Raw genomic sequence first — 23,729 nt, 5'->3', positions numbered from 1 at the left:
GATGCTGAGACGAAGATTTTATCTGTCAACAGTCTTAAACACAAAACGTTGCCAGCTTCTAATTTTGATGATCTCTAAGAACCTGGATATTAGCTAACAATAATTTTGAACAAGTTGTTGTGAGCTCTTCCAATTTCTTGCCAAATACTTCTGTCGTTATATATATATATATATATATATATATATATATATATATAAAACTTGAGAAATCCCAAGTCACAAATTCAACACATCCATCCACGGACAGCTCCTCCTCCTTTGTGTAGTACTAGGTAATATGTAGTTAAAGGAGCCCTAGATTAAGCAAGGGTTGGGTCCAATAGGCGTAAATTAGGTTGAGCCCACTTTGTATGGATTAATTTCATGGAATCTCAAGAATTCCTTGAAATCAACAGTGGAGCAATGTTTACATTCCGCTCGCTCCCTCTTCTCTCTCGTGGCGTGCATATAACTAGTGGAGTGGCATCCTATCGTGAAAACTCAAAAGCTCACGCACAGCACCACAAAAAATAAAAATAAATAAATAAAAATATACACATTAGTTAGCTCATCGTCCTATGAGGGCTGGCTAGTACTCATCCTCGAATGCCGTGAAAGAAAAGAATTTCCTATATTATTCTCTTATAGTATATACTAATGTTGCTAAGAAATACATACTGATATTGGGATAAGTTATAGTATTAATTTTATTATTAAAGAAATAATAATCAGTTAAAAGTTTTTAAGGAATTGGTATATTTATATACCGTAATTATAGATATGGATATAATTAATAGGCTTTTTTTCCTTCTTAATTGATGACCTTTTGGAAAGAAAAGGATAGGTTTGAGTTATAATTCTCTTCTGAATTTCTAGACGTGGTGAGTGAGATGTTCTAATTTTTCTTAAAATACTTTTGATATATATGAAATAAGAAGATCAATATAAAAATGGGAAATCAACAACAAATGGTACATACTGTTTTTTCGTGGCTTTACTCCTGCTTTTTTATATCTTTCTCATTTCCTGAAATAAAAGGAATTGGCGAACTGAATCTCTTTACAAGTTCAAAATCTCTAATGTTTAAAACAATAATGACTTAAAAAAAGTTAGAGTTGATAGTCAAGCAGAGTTAGAGTTGATGATCAAGCAGAAAGAATAAAAATAGTGTGATGCCAAAGACTCTCAACTTTTTAGAGAGAGAAGCTTTGACATCTCTCTAAAACGGACCCCTCTCTCCCTGAAGATTTAAAGTTATTGATCCCTTTTTACAGATTAAGGTTTTTGTTCTTGTTTATCTATTGATTTTTTTTCTTAAGGTTTGTTCAAATACATGATGAAGAGGAGCACGAATCTCAAGTTCCAAAAGAATACTTGATATTTATGTATTTTGATCCTCAATTTTGAATTAGTGTATTTTAACTTTTAATTGATTAATAAACTTTTAATTTTTTCAATTTAGCTTCTAATTCGGTCAATTCAAGCTCCTATATTTACATGTTTTTTTCAGTTTGGTCTTTGGTTTTTGATTTTTTTAATCAAGTTTCTAATTGTCCATCAAACTATAATATTTATGCAATTAATCCCTTAATTTGACCAAATTAACTCTTAAAAATTATAATTCAACCCCCAAACTTTAATTTCTTCCAATCAAAACCTAAATTGACTTAAAAATTAATTTTTCTTTCAATCAAACCCTTCATAAACTCAATTGAACTTTCAATAAAATATAATTGAGTCCTTAAACATCTGATTTTGGGTTTTTCTTTCTTAAATTGAATTTTCTTTATCAATAGAACTTTCATCAGTCAAAAATATATTGTCAAATTTTAATATTTGCATTTTTAAACTTTCTCAACCAATCTTTGATCATTTTTTGAACATCCCGATATCCTTTTCTCATTGATATATATTTTTTTGGTTTTTCTTATGATAATTCTTGATTTGTTTTTGTATTTTCTCTTCTATTTTTATGGGGATTTTAAAAATAGGTAACAACAAAGAAGGTCAAGATAAAAAAAAGAAATTGACAGCAAAAAAAACATGGAGAAGATCTAGAGTGCTCTCTTTTCTTTTTCTTTTCTATTTTTCCTCAGTGGCTTTCATGTTAGTGCATTCATGTGAGATACATAATGAAAGAGGGATTGGCTAGTTGAATCTCTTTTCAAGTTCTAATTTTTAAGGTTTAAAACAGTAACGTAAGATACCCAGAAAAAAAAAATATTGGGTTGTTTTCATGTGAGTGTTTCTTATGTCATATAACTAGGTTAAAAAAAAAGTTTTCAAAAACAAAGCTATTAAGTCTAGTTGGGTCAACAACCTAAGTCGTGAGTTTGATAGATTAATCCGGATCGATCTAAAATATCATCACCTCAATATTGAAAAAAAACTCATCTTGAAATTTGTTTTTCAAGTCAAGCTGAATTTTTTTTTTCTAATAATCCAAGTTATTTTTGGAATTGTCAAGTGAACCAGATCATATCGGATCAAATATTTTAATTTACATATGTTTCTCAGCCTTATAAATTAATATGTATGTAGATTCAATTATATATATATATATAATCCTCGATCTATTTTAGATATGTGTGGAACTTCATAGTTAATAACTCCTGCGTATTACTCTTTTTGAGATGTAAAGAAAAACGTTTGCTCGCATTTTAACCACTAAGTTAACTAGTCTGGTAGCTTTCTATATACATGATAGAATTTTCATTTTCTGCAATTAATGTGTGAGACTACAAAAGCTCATGTAATCTAAAAATATTGCAAGTATTGAGATCAGTATTGGGAATCCTACGCAGCCCACAAAGTTGGTAAAAGCTCTCATGCACGTTACCTACTAAAAGCACTTGATTTTGTAGCTAAAAGTTAGACAATAAGGTTACAGAAGCTATATCTTACACTGGTAGTGGAATTCCACCTTTCTACATCCCCAGGTCTATAAATTTTAATGCAATGATGCAAGTGAATTTGCATTATCATCACAAGGCTAGCTTGACATTTATTTTTGTTTCTTTGATTTATCTTCCACCTTGATTCATCAACTCTTCATTCAAAACGTCTCTCTTTTTTGTTGGAATTCTCGCTAATTTGCTATAGGCTAGTTCAAATTCAAGAGCGAGGAAAGGTGTGTATAAAAGGGAGGTGGCGGGTCTGTATTTGGCTTGCAGTCCAAGGGAGGTTGGTAGAAAGAGCTTTGCAGGAGTTGGTGGGATTTTAATGAGCTAGCCTTGCACAGCACTCGCGTTACCGGTTGCAAAGGTGAGCCAAGTATCCTCTCACTTCCTTCAGTTAGGTCTTGATCCATATTACTAATTTTGTTTTGATATATCGCTTCCTTTTCTAGAAATTAAACCAGGAGATGTGGTTAGGCCTAAAGCAGTAGAATGTGTATATAACTGTGTTTGTGTGATGGTTGATGTGGAACTAAAATCTTACACGCAATGGGATTCTAAAGAATCATAAAAAAACAGTTTAGTAAATAGTTTACTAAAGGACCAAGGCCCGATGGCTCAAATCCGTCGGTATAGGCGTGTTAATTACTTCTGTTGATAGAAGGACCACCAAAATGGAGGCGAATTGGACCAGCAGATGGCCAAGAAGTTCATAGAAACATTTTTTACTTTCCTTAACGAAAGCCATCCTTGTTTCTCAATGCCAGTGCTATCGCATTTTCTGATAATAAATCTGGAAAAAAAACCCACCCATCCTTCAACTCACAGCTTATTCGCAGCAAAATGTACTTCTTTTTTCATAAAAATTGTAACTTGAAGAGTCCATGTGTGGCTGTGATCCTTCTCAGGCTCTAGAATAGGTGGAGTCGTCACCAGGGACGTCTGTGGGTTCAAACTTCCATGTCCACCTGGCAGGATGACGACGATGGGTTCTTCTTCTGCCACTAGTCAGGTACGGACTTACAGGCCCATTAGAAAACATTACGGAATTCTGGGGCCCACCACGTGGCCTAGTTGGGCTCCGGTTCTGTCTATTTTATGGCTGATCCTTTGGTCACCATATATGAGTGCCAAACAGAGTCATTTCCTTATCCTTCTTTATTTAACGGTCGTTTAGAAAAGTTATCAATTTTATTTTTTAGTGGCGGCCATGATTTTAAAAAAATTATAAGCCGGTGGTTTTAAAAATAACACATTAAATATTTAAAAACCATAATTACAGTTGAAAATCACAAGTCACGGTCAAAATGGTAATTCTCACGCTTCTCTTTGTTTTTCTACCTTCTCTACTGCTTTTGTAACTCATCATCATCAGCTTGTGATAAATTCTCGACCTCATACTTGCTTTTATTGATTTCGAATAACCAAGTTAAATGCTTCCAGCAATTTCTTTAATTAAGTATGTTTTCTTGATTGAATTTTTTTAAAAAACAGCATTTGGTTGCATTTTCTATATTAAAAAAAAAAAAAAAAAACGGAGATGTAAGATATATATATATAAAAAACATGTTTTTTTTCCTTTTTTATTAAAAAAATACAAAATCATTTCAAAACTGTCTAGTTGATAAATTTATTTATTTTTAAATGTTTATCTTTCGTATTAGAGGCTTCTTTTGCCATCTTTATTCTACTCTGCCGTGAAACGCCAGAATTGAAAGTCCATGATTATCCTTATGTCACCTTTATACTTTCCCCTTTTATTTTAGAGCACCAAGTAAAAAACCTTAAATAATTAAAGTTTGCTGTAAAAAAACAGCATCCGAACGTTATGTCAGTGGTTTTTTTTATCATTAGTCTCAAATTAGGATATTGCAACCGCTAATTTTATTTTATTTTGGGACGAAGGATACATTTTTCTCCCAGCCGCGATCCGATTCTCGAATGATCTCCAAGCAAAAAAAAAAAAAAAAAAAAATCCGAAAAGGCAACCCACCTACTCTACATTGATACCCAATTAAACTGGATTAAAATAATAAAGAGTGGAGCCTGGTAGATGGGTGTCCCAAGCGGTACAATACAGTCAACAGCCGGGTCCTTTTAGAGGTGACTTCTCAAACAAATTGTCTTCAACTAGCTGATTAATATGTTTGATTTTAGAAGTGTCCCAGATGGGCAACTTTCAAACAAATTGTCTTTAATTAGCTAATAGTGTTCTGAGTGTAGTTATGACTTTTGTTTAAAATATTTTTTATTTAAAAATATATCAAAATAATATTATTTTTTTATTTTAAAAAATTATTTTTAAAATTAACCAATTAAAACGATTTAAAAATATATAAAAAATTATTAATTTGAAGTAAAAAAATCAACAAGATGAAATCAATAAATTAAAGTGAAGCACGTGTAAGATTCTAGAGAAATCTCTGAATCTTGAATCGGAAAAATCGGTTTCTCAGTTATAAATTAATGATAATTCAATCAGTGCTGCATTAGTAACTTGTAATGGTAACCCCTGGATCAAGACGGAAAAAGGAGAAGGTGCTAGCAGAATCCCTAGGTGCATGTTTTTGTTTTGATTCCAGGGGCTCTTTTTGTTGCTGCACGATGTGTTAGAGATCGAACCAATTCAAGAACAGATGAGCCTGGAGATTGCTAAACATTTTCTTGTAAATGAAAATCTCTAAATTAAATGCGTTAATTAATCCTTAAATATTCTTCAAATAATATCGCTGAATTGTCTAGAGAACTGGCAAGTACCAGCACTCCAATTACGAACAAGGAATAAATTTCTAAGAATGTGAACACAAACCCGACCTTTCCATTCTTCGAATCTCTTCAGTTCTTGCTGGCTATCTCGCGGATTATCTAGTGGAGAATCAAGCGATGGAGGCTTTTGTTTCCATCATATTTTAGCTGTTCTTGACACTTTTGACCCCTTGTCCTATTATTTTAGCTGTTCTTGACACTTTTGCATGCGCGGGTCGGTATAGAACATTGACCCATGATGCTTCTTTAACTGGGAGACATCCGGATGTCATATTTTTCTTGCTCTTTGTACGAATTAACTATAAAATACGAAGCATCTCATGATGTTTCCATGGTTTTATACTGTATATGTGTGTGTTCACGTTAAAGTACGTTGTTGTTTACATTATTTGCTCACAAATTATCTCTAGGAAAGTGACTTGATCATAAAATAAATCTCGGGAACTGACAAAAATGAGCCTTCCTTCGAATAGAGACGTCGACAACATCCAATCTCTTTGACTTATTCGTACGTTTTCAGCGTGTAAAGAAAGGATGGGAAATTAAGACATAGGTTTCGTTTTAGCGTGAGCAGCCTGGTACGGTGCTATCTAGGAACCATATAGAACCCGGGGAGGTTTATTCATGCTTCAAAACGCAAACAGGGCACACATTGCCCAAAGATTTTAAAGCTACTTAGTTGATTTCTATGCTCTTTGGGATCTAGCTAATTAGTTAATTAAACAGTATTATATACAAATAAAACAAGCGACTATATGAAAATCTCATATAAACTAAAAAGGAAACGGCATTTTTAATATTTAATCTATTAATTAATTAATTATTGTAGAATCCAAATATCACCATAAAAATGGTAGATGATTTGTTTGTTTGTAAATAATATTTTATTCAAAAATTCTTATTTTAATTCTTTTGAGAATAGGTGAACAGACTACAAAGTTAAAAACGCCTGTAATTTACAGGGTGTTTGGTTTGCAGATGTGGTTGTTTTTTAAAAAATATAACCATTTTAAAATACAAGAGAAGTCTCTAAATGCTAAAAATATATGCTATTTGTGTAGATCCTACCAAAAAATAAATCCAAACCACCTTCAAACCAAACACTATTTTACCTATGAAGAACAATAAAATATGACAATTGAGGTAATGAAGTTTATTAGTAATTTATTGTGTGTTTTTAGAGCAGCAGTGTAGTTATTGTTTTATGAAATTTTTAAAAAGTTTAAAAATTAATTTATTTTTTTTTATTTTTAAATTGTTTTGATATATTAATATTAAAAATATTATTTTAATATATTTTTAAAAATTATAGAGTATCATTGTTCCCTGGCATAACAGTTATGTCCATATACATGATTTGGAATTGCAATTTTTGGTAATTATCAAAAGAGTAAAGAAACTCATTGAATTGTTCTTGTTTGCTCCTTCATTACCTTTTTCTTCCTTTAAAGGGCAGTAAATCCTTAAAATTCAATCACTATAATGAACCCAAGATATGTTTTTTAAATTAAATATATCTTAATTAATTTTATAAATCTTAAAAATAACGATTAAAGGACCGCGACTCGAACCGGTGTTCTGTTCTAATTATATCAGTACGCTGACATGGCGGGACAGCGCCCGCATCACCCGCGCACAAATTACTGAAATTAGCACACTTAATATCAGTATTAACTTTAACACACTCACGCTAGCAAATAACACAGCCAGGCACGTGGGGCAGAAGCACATCAAAAACTAGAGTCAACGATCACGCGTTAGTTTTTGTGACGAGCAAGAACCATTGTTTTAATACTTGTACCGTTGTACGGACCCGCTGGGTAAATTTAAAACCCTGCTGATTTGAGGTTTAAATAAGTTTAATAAAAAATAGAAAAAATTACTTGTTAACCTATTTAAAAACTCGGGTTGAAGTAGGAATTTGATCAATTTAAAATTAACTCGAATTATCAATTATTTTATTTTTTAATCAAAATAATATTATTTTTATTTAAAAAAATTAATTAATCTGAGTCGATTGGATCCATAACCCGGTTTTATGTTGAATCGGTTTTAAAATTATAGGGATACAAGCGAAATCCAAAGAGCCTCGTCCATATCGGAATTCATGCTTGCATATTAAGGCCGGCATTTTTTAGGGAGACCTTTGACAGATGTTTGATGCACATGCATATTTTATATAGAGAGATAAGAGAGAACTGAGGGAGGTTCAACTGTTAATTGTTGAGGCCACAGCCATAAATTCCTACTCCTTGTTCTGTACACAAGTACCATTGGCTTTCCTGTACCTGTAATCACTCTTGCAGCTATCCATTGTCTTATCATAATAGAACACAAGGTTGGTTTTTAACTTGAGCATTATTGCTTGCCGGGTTTATTGTATTGCCATGATCATGATCCACTGGTATATCATGCATTCTGCAGGTTATAGGAACTTGGCTTGTGAGGACTTGAATATTTTTACTGTCGCCCCGATAAGCTTAACTGGATCAGAAAAGGTTCAGAGTTAGGGTGACATTCTGTTACAACTTAAGGTTTTGATATCATGTCTGAGGAAGGTGCTTTGCAGCCAGTTGGTCTGAGAAAGCCGAAGATACCACTCTCTGTTTTTTTTAGAGACGCAAGGTATAATTTCATTTAGTCCCATGCAGTTTTTTTTGCTGCGCTGCATGTGCAAATGCTGTGGCTTTAATGTGCGATATACTGGTTTTTATTCTGCTTCGGAAGACCGGTTTGTTAATTAGAATGGTGTTAATCTTTTAAAGTTTATTCCCCCGTTCATATGTTAAGAGGGAACTTAAGGTGGTATATATGACTGGTAAAGAGAGAACTTTTCATGCTTCTATGAGCTAATTAATGTTGGTTCCAATTTCAGACGTGTTTTCAAAAAAGATGAACTTGGTTCGGAGATCATAAGGATTGCATTGCCTGCAGCAATGGCTTTAGCTGCTGATCCTGTTGCCTCCCTGGTTGACACAGCCTTCATTGGCCGTCTAGGTTTGTTCTCATGTCCTGTAATTATTCATTCAGCTAACTACAGACCTCTATGGCGAAATTGCTGAATTTTGACAACAACCAATTGATATTCTAGCTGTGTAGCATTTAAGAACCTCATATACAAAGTTGAAAGATCGTGGAAATTTAAAATCTATACTATTGCATGGATTTCTCATGTGATTAAGATTCTGACACACTGGAATTTCAGAGAACTTTCACGATGTATCTGTAAACAGCATTTAGCCTACACCCCTTCAGTTGTTCAATAAAATACGTGTGTCTGTTTTAGGTTCTCGGTGATCTTTCCAAATTTTCTCATACTGCACATTCATAATGAAACCAACGTGGTATGACTCTTTAGTATATATGCCTTAATGCAACTGGAAACCCCCGAGAAAATTCTCCTGATCCAGTGACATTTTTAGTCCACGATCAGTTACAGTGTCTACTGTTTATCAAAACAGAAAGAAAATGAAAGGAAAAACAAATTACAGTGGTAGTTGTGTTGAATAATACCCTTCTGATCATGTTCAAATTGTGAATCAGCTCTACTCCATGAGCTATATATCTTGTTGCTGAATGCGACACACCAACAAGTGGACTGGATCTGATACAGAAGCTGATTTTCATTTTTATTTTGAACAGGTCCAGTGGAAATAGCTGCTGTAGGGGTTGCTATTGCCATATTCAATCAAGCCTCAAAAGTCACCATATTTCCATTGGTTAGTATAACGACTTCTTTTGTAGCTGAGGAAGAAACTCTTCAAAGAAATCGCGAAGTGGAAGCAGAAAAGGCTGGGGACTTGAATAAAGATGCGGAAAGTGGTAAAGCAAAAGAGTCGGTGCCTGATGATGAAATGCTCGAGAACTTGGAAAAAGGTTCGGCCACAAACAATGAAAAGAACATTGAAAAGAAAGATTCAGTGCCGGAGGATGGTACGCGAGCTGTCTCCTTCTCTTTGATCATTTTCCATTGCCCTTGTTTATAGCATCACCCCCTAGAACATGTGTCAAAAACTCAGAATTCTAAAATTTGCTAAAAAAGACAGCATGGATACGATTATCGTATCATCATAGCATAAATAAGGTAGCTGTTTTTCTCATCAGATTGTAAGGCAACCACAAGCAAGTCTACTACTCTTGCTGCTACCAAAAGTGTTGGGCCCAAACGAAATAAAGAGAAGCTACATATCCCCTCAGCGTCGACAGCATTAATTGTTGGTGGAATTCTTGGCCTAGTGCAAGTTATATTCCTCGTGTTTGGGGCAAAACCTCTCCTGAATATTATGGGTGTGAAATCTGTAAGTGCCTTCAGTTTCAATCTCATTCTCCTCGGAAGTGTTATTTTTGTTACTCTGCAACTACCGATTCCCGCTGCCTTGACTCAATAGAGAACTGACTGCTGTCTTTTTTATGGATAGGATTCGGCGATGTTAACCCCTGCAAGGAAGTACTTGACATTGAGAGCACTGGGTTCTCCTGCAGTTCTTTTGTCACTGGCAATGCAAGGAGTCTTTCGAGGCTTTAAAGACACAAAAACCCCTTTATATGCCACTGGTGAGAGGCATTTCCATTTTAGTTTAAGCATTAATTCTCTTTTTGCAAAAGCGATGTCTTAATGCTCAGCAGATTTCATTCTAACCAGCGTGAAATCAAACATATTAGACATGCATGAGAAATAATGTGATAACTCTTCCCTTTTGTTCTTTCTGTGCACCGCAGTCATAGGAGATTTAACAAATATCATCTTAGACCCGATATTTATCTTCGTCTTCAAGTGGGGTGTCAGTGGTGCAGCCATTGCTCACGTCCTTTCTCAGTAAGTATTATGATCTCGAAACTCTGCAGCTGTTATAAATGTTCAGTTTTGCAACTACTAGTTGAAACTTGAAAGGATTGTCATTTAATAAAAAAAACATTTTCCTTGTGGTTATTTTAGGTACTTGATTTCACTAATTCTCTTGTGGAAGTTGATGAAGAAAGTTAATCTTTTACCCCCAAGTGTTAAAGATTTGCAATTTAGTCGGTTCCTCAAAAATGGTGAGGGGGCTAAGTACTCTTGCTCTGATCACTGTTTTGTTTTAATTTTTTTCCTTCTTGTAATTGGCTGTAGTAAAATTATAATTGATATATTTTCTACTTCGATCCAAGAGTTTCTTACACGCGATCAATGCATTTTACTCACTTCATTTCTGTGCTGGGAGGCAGGCTTTCTGCTGTTAGCTCGAGTTGTAGCGGCAACAATCTGCGTGACCTTGGCAGCATCAAGGGCTGCTCGATTGGGTTCAACAGCTATGGCTGCATTCCAAATTTGCTTACAAGTTTGGTTGACATCCTCCCTTCTTGCTGATGGCTTGGCAGTTGCCGGACAGGTAAAGAAACAAACATGCTTTACGTGATTATTTGTGTTCAGTTTTAGGCCCTATCGATGCATTTCCTGGAGATATTCACCATGCGGTAAAACTACCATAAGGACGAGGCTGGTTGGAGCTGCAACCATGCTCTACCAGTCCAAATATGAAGTAGAATAAGCAACTGAATTCGAAACATGTCACATTTTTTTAACCCTTTAAAATTGCTCAACCTTCCTTCTCGTAGTCTGCTTTCGGAAAGTATATATCCACTGTTTAATTTCCAAATTTTCATTAAGACTACTCATCAGTATGTGTTTTTCTTCAACTTTTATAGGCAATTATTGCTGGTGCATTTGCTGAAAAGGACTACCAGAAGGCAACAGCTGCTGCGACCCGGGTGTTACAGGTACGTCAATAACATTTGTGTCGATACATGAGGATGTTTTGGTTTTCCTTTCCTTCTAAACCAACCACAGCCTTAAATTGTGATTGGTTTTGTTGTTGTACAGATGAGTTTTATTCTTGGTCTTGGGCTAGCTGTGTTTGTTGGACTTGGTCTGCACTTCGGTGATGTAATTTTTTCAAAAGATCCTGGTGTTCTTCATATTATAGCCATCGGCATCCCGGTAATTCCCATCAACAAATCCATAACTAGAATCTTCTTTCTATTTCCTTTTTCAGCTAAATTAGACTGACTTTTGCTTTATCGACCCCTCAGTTTGTTGCTGCTACACAACCCATCAACTCGATAGCTTTTGTCTTTGATGGTGTTAACTTCGGAGCATCTGATTTTGCTTACTCTTCGTATTCCATGGTAAGTTTGCTGGCCATTGCTCATTTGTGCGTTCAATCTTTCTAAATCCTACTCTAAATGAAATTTACGTGTTTAATTTCTTTGCTCTTCAGGTTCTGGTGGCCATAGCAAGCATTCCAGCCATTTTTGCCCTCTCTAAAACTGGTGGATTTGTTGGGATTTGGGTTGCTTTAACCATCTTTATGGGGCTACGCACATTTGCTGGTGTATGGAGGTAATACTCCTTGTTCTTCTCTTATCTTCAGACAATTTCCCTTGTCAGTAGCCTGTGATATTCCACTTCTTATGCTTCATTGCCATGACAAATCCTTACAAGGACTAGGTTTATATGGACTAAAACTGTTTTACTGGTTGTCGGCAGTCCACCAGATAATTTCTTAGACCCAAACCTGCAAAACCTGCTCGACTCTAATGATTTATGATACTCGGAAAAAATAAAAAATATCAAAGAAAAGAAGTTAAAGAAGTCTTTATCATGGTAGTTGCTAGATTATTTGAAGCTGCAAGTTGATTGACATGGAATTCCCACTAACGTTGCAGGATGGGAACTGGAACTGGACCATGGCGCTTTCTCAGAGGCCGATTGTTGACCTAGGACATGTAAACCTCGGGAACATCTGTGTAATAGCGGCATATTTTTGTCCTTGGACGCCTTTTTCTTCCTAGACTACTATATATATATATAATAAAAGTTAGAAAATAAGACGATGGGATCAATTTTTTTTTTCTTTTTCACTGTATTATGCATATTTTATGTTCTTAATATCAACATCTTTTTCTACACAAGAATCACAATAATTTGAATTTTATGCATATAAATATAGATTGGTAGGAGAAATAAAATCTTATGTTTCATATTATATATAAAATCAATTAATTCGGTAGAGAAAAAAATATATAAAGCAGTTTTCAAGAAACAATCGTATGCTACAAAAACAAAAGAAAACGAAAACCGAGCCTAGAGTTGAGCCCAGTTAAATTTGGGCTATACTCCAGGCCCATAATTGTAACAGTTACAAGTGATGCGTCCTCCAACATCATCTTCAACCTTGGTTCGTCAATTTCTGAGGAAGCCCGGCGGGAATAAAATTCCTCCTTTTCACATCATTTTCCACCTGAATACACTTCTAAATACCCCTTTATCTTTATAAACACAAATCTAACATCAAAAATTATTTTTAAATATTAAATTATTATAAAAATCTGATTTCAAAGTTTTCAAATCTAAAAATTAAAATCTTAATATCTAATTCCAATTATAAAATAATAAGATTTTGGCGTTTGTGTATTAAAATTTCATTTGATAATGATATTGGCTAGCACTGACAGTTACTTTTATGTTGAAAAAATTATCTTTCCTTTTTTTTTAGTTTATATTTTTAGTTTTGCTTGTGTGTTTTTGACATTTTTTTTAACGAATCCAATGATAAAAAAAAAAATTAACTAATCCAAAATCAATTGCTAAAATTGATAAATACAAGACAATGGTTGGAATTTTGAAAAGTCTATGAGGGTGTATCAGGAAAATTTTACAATATTCATGTTTTATTTTCTTAATACTTGTCCCTTTACAAAAATTTAACTTAGAGAGAAATTATTCAACTCTAAAAATTAAAATAATATTTTTTTTATTTTTCTTCAATAACATTGCAAACATGACCTATATGTATATAGGTCATGTTATTGTAATTAGTAAAAATACATAACACACATGTAGGATAATAAATGACTCAATCAACTCAAGATGTTTTTTGGAGGCTCAATCTATATTTATTTAATTTTAACAAAATTTTAATTTTAATTTTTATAGTTCAAAAACATAAAACAAAATTGTTTTTTATTAACCAAATATACAAGAATTTAGATTTGTGATTTATGATCCCTAGGTTTTGATGAGAAAAAGGAAGAGAAAATCTAGGTATGATTTTTAAAAAAATGTTTTTGGTTTGGTTGGTTTTTATTTTTATTTATTTTTTTAACATGAAATGATTATATCATTAGTTTATGCTTTTAATAGTTTAATTTTCTTTTTAATTGCTATTATATGAAAATGGTTAATTATGCGGGGGGGGGATCAATGGTGAGACTTAAGTTTCCGGGTTTGTTTACATATTTATTTTGGTTTTTTTAATTCATTAAATTTAAATTTATTTTACGTTTTTTAAATATAAGACATATTCTAAATAATATCTTAAATTTAACAATAAAATAACATTGTTAGTGACAAAGGGACTAACATTATTAATGGACTTAAACTATAAGGGATCCATTAATTTCTTTTTCTTTTTCTTATGAAACATTTTTAAAGAAAAAAGTTTAGGGACCCAAAGTCAGTAACCCAGTGAATTTAAATAATTGACTTTTCATGGGGAAAAAAAAGAGTAATAGCCACGTGTTCATATAGCAGGACTCCAAGGTGTTTGGTAGGTGGTAAATTTTACATCCAAAAATTGCTTCGGTAACAAATCACCTTAATTTCTTAACCTCGTACCAAAAGCCACCTAAAAATAAATATGCCACTGTGATTTTACCTTAAGCTTTATGCAATATCTTGCTTATTTTCCCCTTTTTTCCAGTGTTCTCATGCATGCCTGAGAACAGGGAAGTAATCAACGATAAAACCAAGAGTAAAATATAACTATCCATTTATAACTTATAATTTCCTGTCACCTCCAATAATCAAAAGATAAAAGGATGTTTTCGAGTAGATGTTTTTTTTCAAAAATATATTTACTTTAATAAAAGCATTAATTAATTTATTTTTTTATATAATTTTTTAATGCGTTGCTTTTAAGAGTTAAAAAAAATCAAAAAACAACATCAAAAGCGCTTGATGCCAAAACTCCTAAACAGCACCAAAACTAATGATGCTTGGCGAGTGATGCAAGGATGCATTAAAAAAAAAAAAAAAAAAAAGGCACCCTCGTTCCGTTATTAAGGCACAAGAAAAGAGATGTAAAGCCACATCGCATTCTGAGTATGATGATCCTTTGGACCAAACCCCACTTAAGAACTACGCAACCTCCATGTTTTTTGCCGACCACAAAAAGAAAGCCCTTGAACTCCTGCCACATACCCCACAACATCGCTGTCACTGAAACAAAGTAAAAACGCATCCATTTCTCAGCCAACTCCATTAAAGACCTACCCACCAACCTTTTTGGGGTGAGTGGCTGGCATCGAAGCAGGTACATGATACCATCCTCGCTCTCAAACGAAAGTTTGATCTGTATTATATGATGATCACCCACCTCCCACTATCTCGATAAAAAGATCGAAAGAATCCAAAAACATCCATTCAACCAATCAACATCCAATAGCAGGTTCCACCACATTCATGAATTGCCATTCTTTCTTAAATCCTACAAAATATTCAAGCTCATGGGCCAAAGAAATGGCGGGAGAGATGAATAAGAGTACATGTACGATGAAAACCTAAAGCTGATACAAAGACAACAACAATAAGTAGGAATCCAAAAAATAAAGGTATGGAAATAATAACTATAATTCAGTTTTGCATTTTCGAAGGGAAGGCAACGCCCTCCATCTCTACTTTGTAAAATTAAACACACCATCCACATTAAATGCGAGAGCTCTTGCGACAGATTCCTTCTAACTCCCCTCTTTATCCACCGAGTCAAAGCATGCTAGTTAAGAAAATTATGAGACTATTGAAGGGATACAAAGCTCATAGTTTCATGGAAAAATGAAACCATGTATATAGCCTTCTCCAACGTGATCAGTTGAAGAGTAATAAAAGCAAAAAATGATCCTAATCAGGAATGTTGAACGGGTGAGAACCTGCACTGGCTTTTCCTTAACACAGCCCGGAGAAGCTTTCTTCAACCTTCCAACTTCGCTTTAGATAGCGAGATGGGAAAAAAAATGGAAAGGATTTCCCTCAAACGTTTTGCCAGATCTTTGCCGCCAATCCCTCTTTCCCAGATTTCTACTCTCCTCTTCAACTTGACCATCCCCACCAGTAAAAAATCCAATAAAGATATGTACTTCTGAGAAAATACTTATACCCTATCTTCAAGAGTAAACACCAGTTTGTTTTGACTAGACTACAAGCTGTTGCTGCTGATCAATTTGCATCTGCTCAAGCCAAGATTCTAAAACAGAATCAATTCTTGAATTTGAATTCAATCCCGTGCCAGGTGATGCAGTGCTGGATATTGGATTTGCAAACTTCTCTTTCAGCATTTCAGGAGGAGATTCCTTGACTAGAGATTGGACCCATGATAGGTCAGGCTCCTCACCGTTGTTTCCAAGCTCGAAAGATGAGGATCTCCGTAAACGACCCAATTCATCTCCATGAACTGACCAGTCTACTTTTCCATTGGGGGATCCCCATTTGGACCAAGAATTTACAGGAGATCCAGCAACTGAGGCCATAGGGTTGTTGGATCCCAGATCCCTTGAGCTGAGGCTTCGTAGCTGTTGCTGCTTTTTCTCTCGCTGAACAAGAGCAGAAAGTCGAGACCCCATTGGAGAGATTGGCTCCATGACTCTTGACGACATCCTTCCAGGGGATCCAACACCAAATACAGCCTGCAGTAGAGGGTGCTCAACATTTTTTGGGGAGAACACACTTGTACTGATGGGTGACAACATGCTCTGCTGCTGTTGCACTTGATTGAGATAAGCTGCTTGATCAGCATACCTAGGAGAAGACATTTCAGCAGCAAACAGCTCTTCAAGATTTGAAGGAGTAAGTGTCTTGGACCGACCAGAAACACTGAAAGAAGAATTGTTCCGAGACTCCGAGAAACACGATAAATCATTTAAAATGTGCTGTTGGGAATCAAAGTCTGGCAACAAATTAAAATCCTCTGGTGGTATATCTCGGGCACTAAGGGATGATCTCAGGCGGCTGGATTGAAGGTTGCTTCCTGGAAGATGAAGTGTTGGCACATTTGGCTGTGACCAAGCCATGGACGAGTGAGAAATGCCATTTGCAGGAGACATGGGCTGGTTGAATGGGGTAGGGGACATTGCTGAGACTGGTGATGGGGAACCAGGCAAGTGACTCAGAGCAGCAGCCATGTCCATAACACTGGCTGCAGACTGAGATGATCGTGGAGAAGGGATAGCAGATCCTGTAGAAACATACAAGGGCCTGAGCTCCTCGTAAGTATGGGCAAAAAAGCAGACTTGTCTATTGCAGCTGGTGCCATCTTTGCAAAGCCGAGTTCGGTATTGAGCTGGGTGAAGCCAGCATTCAAAGACCCCGTGTGCATATTCACACATATCCCCCAGCCTACAAGCCCCTTTACGAAAATCAGGGCATGGCACACAGCTGTAGTGGAACTTTCGTGGATCTCTTCTACGTGCATTCTCTCCTGGGTGAACAAATGGACATTCAGTCCAGTCATGTGAGTATGCCCGAGAACATGGGCGAACCTTGAATGAGAACATGCGAAACTCATCAGTCACATAGATGCTGTTCTTGATGTCAGGGAGAGATGGATCAATTGGATATTCTTTCCTCTCAGATGTAGAGTTGGCGGGCAGATTATTAAACTTTGAGGCCCTTGGAGAATAAATCAGCACAGAGGGAGAATGTGGTGAACCATTTTCTGACGAGGAAGAAAGAGTTGGTGAGCTAGAATTTGATTTGCTAATTGAGACCCGTAAATTGCAAACACCAACAGAGCCATTAAAATCACACTCTGCCACAGAAACATCAGGGTCAGATTTTGAGAGCAGCTCTTCAAGAGTGACCTTCATGCTCTGTAGATTTGGAGGAACAATGATAACATCACCAGGTCGATCTCCATTGACATCAAGGCAATTAGGATCAGCACCTGCTGATAATAGCAGCTTAACTGCGTCAACTACTTTAATAGATCCACCAGAAGTAGCACAATGAAGAGCAGTGGTTTTGTCCTTTCCACAAGACAGATTCACATCAGCCTTAGTATGGTCTAGAATAAACTTGAGAACATCAACGCTACCATAAGTAGCAGCAACCATGAGAGGAGTTCTTTGGTCAAGAACAATCTGCTTCGATCCTTTTTGGCGGCCATACCAAAAGCCAACCTCCTTGATTGAAGACGCATCCTGCTCTATAAACCTCTTGAAGCCTTCAACATCATTGTTAGCAGCAAGTTCAAGTAAGCTAGAGAAAGAATCTTCTGTTTCTACAGTTAGACAATTCATCTCTTTGGTAATAGAAGAGTTTTCTACAGTCGATGGAGTGGAAGTGGAGGGTGATTCAGCCGATTTCTCGGGACCACTGCACATGCTTCAGTGACCTAAAATTGAAACAAAAGAACATTACTTTGATTCATTCAAAAACAAAAAATTTATCATAAGGTGAGCTAGATTAGGAGAAACTAGACCCAAAAAAAATCAGTATTGAACAGAATTTAAGAAAACATAAATCCTTCAACGGGGTAAAGTCACCAACTCCTCGTAAACTATAAAACGTTACTTGATTTTCACTGATCATCTCCCTTTCACAGCACTTCCCTCACTAACTACACGGTGTTTAACCATAAATAAATTAAACAAAAAAAATGAAGATGAAACCTTTGAGACTTCTTCAACTTGTATATTATTAGAAGGATTAGAAATCTATCTGTTTATAACATAGTCAAACTTAAGCACATTTATAGGAAAAGGAATCAACAGCTTCAAAATCAGAGAAAGGAAAAGGAACAAGTCTATTAATGAATACTAACCAAAAGCTATAACATTGATGATAGCAACAGAGTGAATAGAATCTTTAGCTCATATCATAGCAGATCTAATCACAATCTAATCTAAAACTAATAAAAAGTAAAGATTCTTGATATCAAGATGAGGAATTTCATTTATCAGGATAAAAATCTCACTACTGGATTAAGCAGGCCAGAATAAAATCAACCATTATCCAAAAGAATAAGCTAATCTAAAACTAAAAATAGTAAATTATTAGCTACTAACTCACGGATAGATAAAGTTTGGAGCGAGAAACAGCTTCTAGTAGCTTAAAAATGAAGAGAATTGCATGGTAAGCATTGATTCACTTCATAACCGGTCAAAAGAGAAGGATTCGAGAGCCAGGACGGTGTGAACCTCTAAAGGGGTAGGATAAAGTACTAGAGACAGACAGCATTTAGCTGCTACCTCCATCTATGTAATCTATGAAACAAAAGAGGGCTACACTTACGTTTTCGTTTCTGTTTTTGTTTCGCGTAGAGAGACAGAGGAGCGGATGGTCTAACGTTTTACAAATTGAAATTGTAATGATCTGCTGTGCGGAGAAATTGGGAGTGAATTTTATTTAAATTTATTTCGTCCATGCCTTCGAAGGGAAATGAAATGGCATTGAAATTCACAACAAATTATGTTGAAATGCGAGTCAAATTTTTGAACTTTGTATAAGTGAAGGGAGACGGGTTTGGCCGGTGAGTGAAGACACGGTGGATGACCGGTTTGGTTTAGAAAGTCAAGGAGTGGGGTTACCGGTTGAAAGGGGGGTGTGGTGATTAGTGAAGTGGATTTAAATGGGGACTTGGAATCCGCCAATAAGAGGATTGAGTAGAGCGGACGTCAGTGCGATGGTCAATTGTGGTTAATTGGGATAAATTACACAATAACCCCCAAACTTGAGCAAAAAACAAATACCTCTCTGGGCTAAAAATAACTCTATGATTTTGCATCCTAAACAATATATTTTTATGAATGTACCCCTTCCATTTAGGTTTTTGAGAAATCGATGGGAAAACCCATAAAAGAATCCTCTTATTTTCTATCATTTTTTCTATAAATTTAGAAAAACATGTTTAATAATAGATAAAAAATAAATAAATCATGGGGATTTTTAAGCAGCAAATATTTAAGGTAAATTTAATTTTACTTACTTGTATTTTAATTATATCAATATCTCTCGTGAGGTTTTAATCTCGAAACAACTAAGAAAATGTCTTTATTTTTTAATTTTTTAAAATTTGATCAAATAAATTCTCTTATGAATAATTTGATGACATAAAAATCTTCTAACTAAAATCAAAATATCTAGATGATTCCATGTACATAGTTTATAGTTAAAAATTATAAAAAATATTTATATCAAGTAAATAATTGATTTGTGCTCCCTGTAACTGCCACCTGTACAGTTTTTTGCATCATCGATCAATTTCCCCCAGCAACTTACTTGTATTTTAACTAAGCTATAAAATAAAAAAGGTATGTATGGTTTGATTTGGAATGGTATAAACATGATAATATGAGATGCCAGGGGAGAGGCTGATTTGTGTCTGGTATGATAAATCAGACAAAAAATAATAATCTTATATCTCGTCTGGTTTTGATATCAGGATAGAATAAAATAAATATATATTTGTATCATATTCTTTCCTTTTCACTAAAGAGAGTACAAAACTGCCCCATGGCATTACGCACGTACAAAAATAGTATTCAGCGCCAATGTTAACAATTTTCCTTTATTGTTATTCCTTTTATTTTGAAAACTGCCCCACGGCAAATAATATAATATTCACTATTTATGTTTTAAATTTATTTTTTTAAAAATCACCGATTCGAGTCTCATAAATCTTAAAACTATTAAAAGCTTATATAATTATTAACTTTATGGCTCGTAAAATTAATCAATATGCGTATAAACTGATCCGAACACTTATATTAATCTAAAAATAAAAATTCTTGCTGGTTTTTTCAAACTATATATAAAAATACCACACTTCTCTCCTTTTCTCTTTATACATTTTTAATTTTTATATTTTAAAAATATTTTAGGAAAAAAATTAAAATTTTTTATTTTTTTTTTTACTTTAAATTAATATTTTTTAATTTTCAATTTTTTAATATGTTATATATTTTAAAAAATAAAAATATACATTATTTAATATTTATAAACAAAAAATAACTACTATTATATTTCTAAATACTCGTAAAAATAACTTTTAGCAATCTCGGAAAGAAAAACAAGAAGAGATGGAACACTGAACGAGAATTTCTCAGTTATGATTTTACGTGCTGGGTCTTGGTTTGCATACATTGATATATGCAACGTGGCAGATATTATTAATACATTACCTTAAAATTGATATTGTCAAGTACAATTCGGAAGTTAAGTTAACGATGTCCATAGAATAAAAAAAACCTCATTTCTCATTTATGGTGTTCAAACAGTGCCATTCTACATTTTGATCCATATAGTTTTTCACTTTTATATTTCAGCTACATTTTTTTTTTTTTTGCATTCCAATTAATGTCAATCGAATAAGGAGAGCGGAAGTCAATCAAAAAGAGAGGTGAGAGAGAAGATCTCATGTGATCAAATTTATATGTTTAATTATTTTGATATTGGTATTTATAGATTTATCTTTAAAAATATAAACTTAATAAGGTTAGTTTTTTAATTTTAACTATGCTGGGAAAGAAAAGAAGATTGAGACTCAAATAATAAAAATTATTTATGTAGATTAAAATGTGTTTTGTTATTGAAAGTGAGTTTTTTGAGAATTATTATAGTGTTTTTTATAACAAAAAAAAGTGTTATGTTTAGCTTTTTAATCCCAAAACTTAAATCTTGATTTTTTATACATGATTTATCATGAGTAGACAGGGTGTTGTCCTGTATATTTCAAGAAAAATCCTAGTTTTATTGCTAGATGCCTTACATGCATAGGTTATCGTTTTCAGGTTGAGACATGTGCATGGAATTCATTCTTAGGGTTTTTTATTTTTTTTATACATCTCAAAATGAAATCCTATTTAGATAATTAATTTCAATTATATTTGAAAAAATTATCAAGTTACATCATACTTTTTCAAAATGATATTTTAATATGTTATTATAATATTTGATTTTTTGATATAATTGCACATAAAATTAATATGCACAAGTTTTCTAAAAAATATGCAATATGTTCGACAAGCAATCAAGATAAATATCAATCCAGTTCAATTTGAATAAATAAAAAAAAATTTTTAATTTAACCGGGTTCAAATAAAACTCAAAGGTAAAATCTCAAGTTTCAGTCTAGGTATGGATGCCTTACTCGTAACCTAATCTAATTTTATTTGTACTTTTAAATTTTGCAAATAACTTGGGCTCTTTTCTATACCTCCCTCCCCTCACTCCCTGCATCCTCGGTCTCGAACCCCGGGCATAAGGATTGAAAGCTTAGAAGGTAAGCAATAAATGACGACATCATGAAAAACAACATGTAATTAAAAAAAAAATCAACTCGACTGAAACCAAACAAACTCATGTGCATGTTATAAAATTTATTTTTTTTATCCCAGATTGGACATTATTTTTCATTTATCTATAAAAAATAAAATGTATGAATATCTTTCTTGTACGAAACAATATAATTTTAAAAAAGTAAAAATCTAAGATTGACCATGAAGTCGAGATAACAAAAAACATATCATTTATAATAAATAATGAAATTTATTTTTCGAGGTTTGAGTTAAGTGTGAAAAAAAAAATCATTAATAATATTAATGATAAATGATAAAATTATATATTAGTATGTGTTACCGACTGAAAATAGTAAAAAAACTTTTAGATGATAGTCTTTTTTTTTATTTTTTAATTATAAGAACAATTAAGTAATTTTACTCGTTGACAACACGTGGAAAGACAATCATGCCCTGAGGAGAACACCATAATAAAGAGACCAATGAGCCACGAGGAGAATACCATGATAAAGCAAGTTCAATGATTTTTCTTAGACAATAAAAATGGATATTTCACCTTTTACAGTCTATGGTGATTTAAAAACCAAGCACATACCTGAAACTCAATCAAGTCAAGTTCAGGTATTGAAAATTCATATCTGGCTGAGATTTTTTCAAGTAATGATTTTGAGTTTGGATTCAAGTACTCATCGGCATCATAAATAAATTATATATGTTTTTTATTGTTAATTTTTCCATGTATTTTTTTAGAACCAATTGTTCTTTTATCTTTTACATGGTTAAGTAAAAATAATCAAAATATTTATTTTTTGTTTTTTTTTTTAATTTAAAATTGCTTTAGAATATCATAAAAAATAATGTTTCCAATGGAAAAAAACTTCTAGCAAAAATTTGAAGAAAAGAAAAAACTGGTTTTGGCGAAAAAAACTTTTTACTACTGAATTTAAAGCTCCTGGAATACAGAAAATCATGGTTGGAGAAAAAAGGACCTCCCGACATGCCCTCTTTCTTGACAAAGCTAAACATGAAAAAGAAAGGAGCAACACAGTTACATGTATGGCCCATGCAGGTTTCGAACCTGCGACCTTCGCGTTATTAGCACGACGCTCTAACCAACTGAGCTAATAGGCCAAGTTGTGTTGACCAAAACAAATAGATTTAAATCACTATCATAATTGAATGGACTCGACACCGTGCCAGCTAAAAGGCAGTAAACAGCAATGGCAGATGTATGGCAGCTACGCCAAGCCATCTTTTGAGATTTTAATTATAATTATTTTTTTATTTAAAAATATATTAAAATAATTTATTTTTAAAGTTAATATATTAAAACATTTAAAAACTATTTTTTATTATTATTATAAGAGCGATTTAACCATATTTCCAAAAACACCGAGGAAAGTGGTCTCCATAAAAATGTAACATAACAATCCTGCCACCATCCAATCTATTTGTGATTTTTTTTGGTATAAAATTTGGTGTTTTGTTGAATCAGTCTGGCAAATTATTATTTTTACCAATAATATTTGTATCTACAAACGAAATTACAATTGGTAGCATCTCTAAGCCACTGTTGTTCCAAAAACAAAGAGTTGAGGTAAAGGATCTCCGCTCCGTTTACTTTCCGATTCCAATTTAGTATTTAAGATTATGGCATGAAAAGGCCCTCCGAAGCTTTCATTTTCATGCTCAGACGACCAGAGTTGATAGCTAAAATGGCGCGCATTTGCTTCCATACGTCACTGCAAAAGGGGATCG

The 23,729-nt window shown here is 33.8% G+C and overlaps 2 protein-coding genes and 1 non-coding gene across 6 annotated transcripts; 1 reads left to right on the top strand and 2 right to left on the bottom strand.

Moving 5' to 3' along the window:
* The first annotated feature begins 2,955 nt into the window (after positions 1-2,955).
* LOC118027695 (protein DETOXIFICATION 43) lies at positions 2,956-12,535 on the top strand. 3 transcript variants are annotated; one of them, XM_073411321.1, is made up of 15 exons: positions 2,956-3,243; positions 3,785-3,888; positions 8,067-8,267; positions 8,518-8,639; positions 9,285-9,575; positions 9,747-9,940; positions 10,061-10,196; positions 10,362-10,458; positions 10,579-10,679; positions 10,848-11,011; positions 11,328-11,399; positions 11,503-11,619; positions 11,712-11,807; positions 11,900-12,021; positions 12,348-12,535. In XM_073411321.1, the coding sequence occupies exons 3-15, from the start codon at positions 8,188-8,190 to the stop codon at positions 12,400-12,402; spliced, it is 1,647 nt and encodes a 548-aa protein (XP_073267422.1). In that variant the 5' UTR covers positions 2,956-3,243; positions 3,785-3,888; positions 8,067-8,187; the 3' UTR covers positions 12,403-12,535. The 3 variants fall into 3 exon arrangements, with proteins under 3 accessions (XP_073267422.1, XP_034887019.1, XP_034887018.1); XM_035031128.2 differs by lacking the exon at positions 3,785-3,888; XM_035031127.2 differs by lacking the exons at positions 2,956-3,243; positions 3,785-3,888 and adding an exon at positions 7,814-7,980.
* A 2,738-nt stretch (positions 12,536-15,273) lies between these two features.
* On the bottom strand, positions 15,274-19,114 carry LOC118027697 (zinc finger CCCH domain-containing protein 30). 2 transcript variants are annotated; one of them, XM_035031130.2, is made up of 2 exons: positions 18,967-19,114; positions 15,274-18,067 (listed from the first exon to the last, which is right to left on the bottom strand). In XM_035031130.2, exon 2 carries the CDS (start codon positions 18,054-18,056, stop codon positions 15,870-15,872), a length of 2,187 nt encoding a protein of 728 aa, XP_034887021.1. In that variant the 5' UTR covers positions 18,057-18,067; positions 18,967-19,114; the 3' UTR covers positions 15,274-15,869. The 2 variants fall into 2 exon arrangements, with proteins under 2 accessions (XP_034887021.1, XP_034887020.1); XM_035031129.2 differs by having other exon boundaries at positions 18,745-19,070.
* A 3,914-nt stretch (positions 19,115-23,028) lies between these two features.
* On the bottom strand, positions 23,029-23,102 carry TRNAI-AAU (transfer RNA isoleucine (anticodon AAU)). The gene has a single exon. It is a non-coding gene; the product is annotated as a tRNA-Ile (tRNA).
* Positions 23,103-23,729: the final 627 nt, after the last annotated feature.

The sequence above is a fragment of the Populus alba genome, chromosome 9, assembly GCF_005239225.2.
Source record: "Populus alba chromosome 9, ASM523922v2, whole genome shotgun sequence".
NCBI lineage: Eukaryota > Viridiplantae > Streptophyta > Magnoliopsida > Malpighiales > Salicaceae > Populus > Populus alba.
This window is presented reverse-complemented; position numbering and strand designations above follow the sequence as displayed.

Coding starts and splice junctions, on each gene's coding strand:
- LOC118027695 (XM_035031128.2), top strand. CDS start 8,188: ATGTCTGAGGAAGGTGCTTTGCAGCCAGTTGGTCTGAGAAAGCCGAAG. Junction 8,268..8,517: donor GTTTTTTTTAGAGACGCAAG/GTATAATTTCAT, acceptor TTCCAATTTCAG/ACGTGTTTTCAAAAAAGATG. Junction 12,022..12,347: donor ACATTTGCTGGTGTATGGAG/GTAATACTCCTT, acceptor CTAACGTTGCAG/GATGGGAACTGGAACTGGAC.
- LOC118027697 (XM_035031130.2), bottom strand. CDS start 18,056: ATGTGCAGTGGTCCCGAGAAATCGGCTGAATCACCCTCCACTTCCACT.